The 5,607-nt window shown below is 47.8% G+C and overlaps 1 protein-coding gene across 1 annotated transcript; it reads right to left on the reverse strand.

Annotated features, from left to right (window-relative positions):
* Nucleotides 1-259: 259 nt before the first annotated feature.
* Nucleotides 260-5,089, reverse strand: LOC147659162 (uncharacterized). The gene is made up of 2 exons (XM_086951927.1): nucleotides 4,366-5,089; nucleotides 260-885 (listed from the first exon to the last, which is right to left on the reverse strand). Exons 1-2 carry the CDS (start codon nucleotides 5,087-5,089, stop codon nucleotides 260-262), a joined length of 1,350 nt encoding a protein of 449 aa, XP_086808053.1.
* Nucleotides 5,090-5,607: the final 518 nt, after the last annotated feature.

Genomic DNA, 5,607 nt, shown 5'->3' on the forward strand with positions numbered 1-5,607 from the left:
TTTTCGTTGAAATCACCCCCATGTTTCGAAATCTTTTCACTTTCCCTCTTTCTTTCTTTTTCCCCCATCTTGTACCTCCCACCACCCTCTCTCCTGAAGGACGGTCAAGTCCGCTCTAAATCTTGACCTCCCCCTATTCCGCCACACAGGAAAAACCTTGGATTTTTCCTGACCCCACCAACAACCCAAACCATTCTTATCATAGTATGTTGTTACCCATGTCAGTTTGCTTTGCCCTTGCTCTTTTTTTTTTTTTTATTTACTCCTCCCTTCTAGCAGACACCCACAGATCAACTTTCAAACATTTTGATAGCATGTCTCTGATCTCCAGTATGTAATACGCCATCCCCAACTGTGTTAAGTGGGCACCGTCTTCCCTAAACAGATGGCCGTCTTTTCCAGTGATGCTGTCATGTGCAATTGTCTGGATCCCTAAACCCACACAGAAGATCTTCATAGCCCTGTTAACCTTTTTTCTGGCCTTTTCCATGGCGGCCTGACTCCTTGCATTTTTCCATTGCTGCCTAAACACAAATTCAGTCCATACTAGACTGGTCCCTAGCCAGTTGTTAGAAACCACAGCTAAATCTAATTGCATGGCTTTGATTATGCTTAGCCCCGATAAAGCCACTAGGTCATTTTCCCCTAGATGGAGAATGAGCATATCAGGACCGCCTCTGTCATACCTTATCTTAGCCAATAGAGGAAACAAGTTCTCCCAGCGCATACCCCCTTTACCGCACCAGTAAAGTTCATGTCCAGCTCTGGGGATACCAAGGTTCCTTCCATAGATTTGATGATCCGCAAAGATCGCTGCCCATTTCACAAATGAGTGTCCCACGATCCAGATTTGTTTTTTGGCCGGATTCAAACCCCGAATGTCTCCTAGATGAAAGAAAACAGACCCAATAAGAAAAACTCAACATACAACTTTATGCTTAACAACTTCTAGTTTGGACTACTGTCCATGCTTCTTCTACAGCATATGTGCTGGTTTTTTTTTTTTTTTACATAGCGTGCACAGCAGTTAGAACTCCACCTTCCTATCCTTTTGATCGCATTCCAACCCAAACCCAAACAGGCTGCTTCAGACGCTGCTCCTATACGAAAGGAATGTGTTGCATAATTCATTGGATTGAAGCCTAACAATAAAAGTGTTCATCTCATGACTACCAGCAGCTGGTGACTCGAAAGCTTACCGCCTGCCTCGTGCACAAAGATTGGTCCACCCAGAACACCTGTAAAAAACTGAAAATCCCTCCACTCTTGTACTGGGCAACAACCTTGTATGTGAGTCACATTTAGGTGTATCCACACCCCTTGCCCCAATTGATCTGTTTTTGATTTGCCTAACCATATTTTCAAAGTGTCACCTTCCAAGCACACATCCCTGCCACATAAGCCGCAATCATTCTTTAAACCTAAAAGTTCAGAAACTCTAAAAGCTCCAAAAAAGAGCCATATCATTACCAATCTAAAAAGCTTAATTTCATGAGCGTTGTAACAAGCTTTGTGTAAGTACCCCAACATACGTTGGAGCAATTCAAATGTTATTGGCGCTCTTGTGTGTGAGCTTGACGCCTTCACCCTCTGCAATCCCTTCAAAACTCTCTTCACCAATATATGGTTATTTGGATCCCGGCCCCAATACAATTGTCCGTAGAAGGAAATCCCCGCTAGCTTACCCGCTATGGTGTTATGTGACAAACCCCTGTCAATTAAATGTAAAGCAAAATCAAGTATGAGGGGGATATACATCTCTTCTCTTTGTACAAAGTTATAAGTGTCAACATAACTTAGAAATTCACGCCATGCCAGCATATAACTTCGTTGAGTGGATGACGCTATTGAGTTCTCCACCAGCCGTAGTATCCTCATTCCCCTAGAGCCCAGATGCTGATAGGTACCGATGATTTCTTGACTGCTGCTCCCGGGGCCAGCTCGCGAAATCTGTCCCACTGGGAACGAGAGAGCGCATCAGCAATTGAGTTATTGATACCTGCAATGTGTGCTGCGCGAAAAACAATGTTCAGACGCAGACTTAACAGCATGAAAAGCCCTCAAAAGGCCTAGCACCCTCCTGTCCTTGGCTTTCTGCCTGTTTATTAAGTGAACAACTGACAAGTTGTCTACATGAAAAAGGATTGTTCTGTTGCTAAGCTCTTGGCCCCATACCTGCAAAGCCACTAAAAGGGGAAAAAGCTCCAAAAACGCTATACTGCGATCATGGGAAATCCAGTCTTCTGGCCACCGCTCAGCGCACCAGCGCCCATCCCAAAAAATGCCAAATCCATGTAAACCTGACGCATCTGAGTACATTTGCACCTGTCACTTCATACTTTCTTCGATGAACAACAGTGGCACTCCATTGAAATCCGCTAAAAATAACAACCAAATCCTTAAGTCCTCCTTTATGTTTTTGGTGAGCCTGATTCTATGGTGTGGCAGAGTTGCTCCTGACATGGCCATACCCAACAACCTGCAGAAAGTCCTTCCTGCCCTCACTACTCTGCACGCAAAGTTCAGGTATCCTAATAGTCTTTGTACTTGCCTGAGTTGTAATTTGTCTACTTGAAGGGCCTCTTGAATACATGACCTAATTTCCTCTAACTTCTTCTTAGGAAGTCGTGCCACCATTTCCACTGTATTGATCTCTATTCCAAGAAAAGTAATCTGTGTGCTGGGCCCCTCTGTTTTGTCTCGTGCCAAAGGCACCCCAAATGCTTCTGCCATATTCTGAAAAACTTGTAACGCCCTCTCACAATGTCCGGACTTCGCCAGTCCCATAAAGAAAAAGTTATCAAGGTAATGGCACACTTTGCCTACCCTACACTCTTGCTGAAACACCCACTGTAGAAATGAACTAAACAATTCAAAAAGGGCACAGGAAACTGCACATCCCATAGGTAAAACCTTGTCAAAATAAAAATAACCATTCAGCTGCATGCCCAAAAGCTCAAAATCTAAGGGGTGTATCGGTATTAATCGAAAAGCAGATTGAATGTCGCATTTTGCAAGCTCGGCCTGATCTCCTAAACTTCGTACCATTTTTAGAGCCTCGTCCACTGTAGTGTACGAGACTGCTGAGTCCTCATCAGCAATAAAGTCATTAATAGAACTACCCTCCGGCCACGAAAGGTGTTGAATCATGCGGAATTCGCCCGCCGCTTTTTTGGGGATTACCCCTAGCGGCGACACCATGAAATGAACAAACGGCATCTCCTCAAAAGGCCCAGCTACTCTGCCTAAGCCTACCTCCTCACCCAGCTTCCTGCCCACCACCTCCGGGAAATCTCTAGCAGACCTCAAATTCTCCGCCCAACGCCTGTATCTGGGGCCCTGGTAACCAATTCGAAATCCCTCCTTAAACCCCCAATAAAGTTTGGCAGCCGCCTCGCTGTTCGGGTACTTGTCCAGCCAAGGGATGAGCAATTCCCATTTAATTGGGGTAAAAGCCTTTTGGTATAGGAGGGAGTGGAGCTCCCCTGCCCCTGGCTGCCTGAATTTGTGGTTGTGGGGTATGCTCGGTTGTGTCTGCTGCAGGCGTAAGGCATTGAAATAGCATATGTCTGCCTCCTCACTGGGAACATTCGTGTTTGAATCTACAATATGGCCGGTTACAATACCCCCTGTTGTAGTTCCAGCAGGAGCCCAATCCGCTTGTATGCCCCCTTGTGACAGTCCCCGCCCCTCCCTGGGCGGCGCGCCCTGGAAAGGGCCGGTACGCCACCGGCAAACCACTAGCTGTGTGGGTGGTTTCCGTAAGCTGAGAGGATGACATCCATTGCCATAATTCTGTGTCTATATCACCCCAAGGTTTTGAAGGGTTCATGCTCATCCTGGCCCTGAACTCCTCGTCATAATTTAACCAGGAAAAACCACCAAAATGCATGTGGGCCTTGCGTACCACATCCATGTACTTAAAGAGTGAAACTGCCCTTTCCGGATATTTTTCACAATAAATGCTGGAGAAAATTAAAAATGCCGACGACCAATTGTCTATATTTCTCGGCACCCTGGGACGTCTTGCCAATTCTAATTCTTCCTCCTTGGACCCTTCTCTAGATTGGACATCTCTGTGTAGCAAACGGAAAACATCTACGTAGTCATGTTGCCATATCTTTTGTTTTGTCTTGTGAGACAGGTGAGTACCTAGCGGCATTGACACACCCATGTATGGCAGCCTACCTGGCACAGGTGAACTATCTTCCGTGTGTTCTAGACTAATGTAGTGGGCTGACTTACCAACCTGTCCACTTGCCTGTGCGGGCGCCGCTTTACTGTGTATTTGCGGTACCTTGTCCTGAGCCTTTTCACCCCTAACCTGTGATGAGACATCCCATGCCCCCCACCAACGTGGCTTACCCTTGGGAAGCTGTTCCTCGCGTCGTCTCAGTTCTTCTTTAGAGATCCGCTCGAGATTCTCCTTCTGTACTCCAGAGTCCCCATCTTCATCTTGAACCTGTAACGATTGAACAGAGCTTGTTGTCCCAGCCCCCCTCCCAGAGCCCACTGCTACAGCTGATTGTCCCTTTTGAAAACTTCTCAGTTGTTTACTAACATTTCGCTCCTCTAATTGCTGTGGAAATGTCGCTATTCTCTCCCTTGTGCCTTGTGGAGCGAAGATTTGGCTGCTTCCTCCCGGACGCTCACCATCTCCTACACCCCCATCATAAGTGTCCCAATCAAAAACAGGCTCTCGCTCCAAAAACCTGTCCGCCTGTTGTGGATCCGCCATAAATTCCACATTAAAACCACCTTGGTCAGTGGCCGCTCTGTCCTTCGCAAATTCCTTACCTTTCGCTCTCCTGCTACCTGTCGTATTCGTGGTCTGACCTTGCTCCGCTCCAGAGCCACCTGACACCTTATCTGCCCCGTCTACTAGAAGTACCTTGCTGCTGGGCTTCCTTACTTCCCTATGTTTCCGCTGTGCTTCAGCAGTGGAGGCATGTTCTACCCACACCCACTGTCCTGATAAACTGCGGCCCAACTCTGTCTCATCTGGCGCAAAAACTAATGGTGCCTGGCGCGCCTCTGGAAAAATATATTCTCTGTTGAACCTGGTGTGCTCCAGCCCATTATTGTACATGTATTGTATAAAATCGTCTTGGCCTTGCTCTGCCAAAACCGCATCTCTAATCTGAGAAACCTCCCCATCTTCCTGTGGCAGCAAGCCTACCTGCCCTGTTGTGAAAAACTCAGAAAGGTCCTCATTGGGGGGGTCTGAAAGTCCAAAAACATCTTCTGCATCCTCAAAGTCCTGTTCCCTGGGCCTGGACGGGGCGCGTGGTACATTCATAATTGTGCAGGCGCCCCCCGCAGCCTCCTCATCACTGCCACTCGAATAATCCACTAGCGGCTGGGGCTGGGGAGGCTGTGTAACTAAGGCAGGGTGGGGGGGGGTACAAATGGGGCCAACTGTTTCTTTGCGGCCCTCAAAGCATTGTGGCCCTGTAAATACTGGCACTGGCATGGGGCGGGCGGCCTGACTGTAGCTGCTCTGGCCTGTCTGCCCCTGCCCGCCCCCACTCGCTGGGTGCCTGTGTCAAGCCCACCCACCTCAAAAACCTCCCTCCCAAATGGGGGAGTAGCCAACTCACCCGGCAG

Source organism: Lissotriton vulgaris, unplaced genomic scaffold, assembly GCF_964263255.1.
Source record: "Lissotriton vulgaris unplaced genomic scaffold, aLisVul1.2 SCAFFOLD_2066, whole genome shotgun sequence".
In the NCBI taxonomy this organism is placed as follows: Eukaryota; Metazoa; Chordata; class Amphibia; order Caudata; family Salamandridae; genus Lissotriton; species Lissotriton vulgaris.

What these genes read in the sequence shown, in the direction of transcription:
- LOC147659162 (XM_086951927.1), bottom strand. Translation starts at nt 5,089, where the DNA reads ATGTACAATAATGGGCTGGAGCACACCAGGTTCAACAGAGAATATATT. An exon ending in CGAGGAACAGCTTCCCAAGG is followed by an intron (nt 886 to 4,365) that starts GTAAGCCACGTT and finishes TCTTTCATCTAG; the next exon opens with GAGACATTCGGGGTTTGAAT.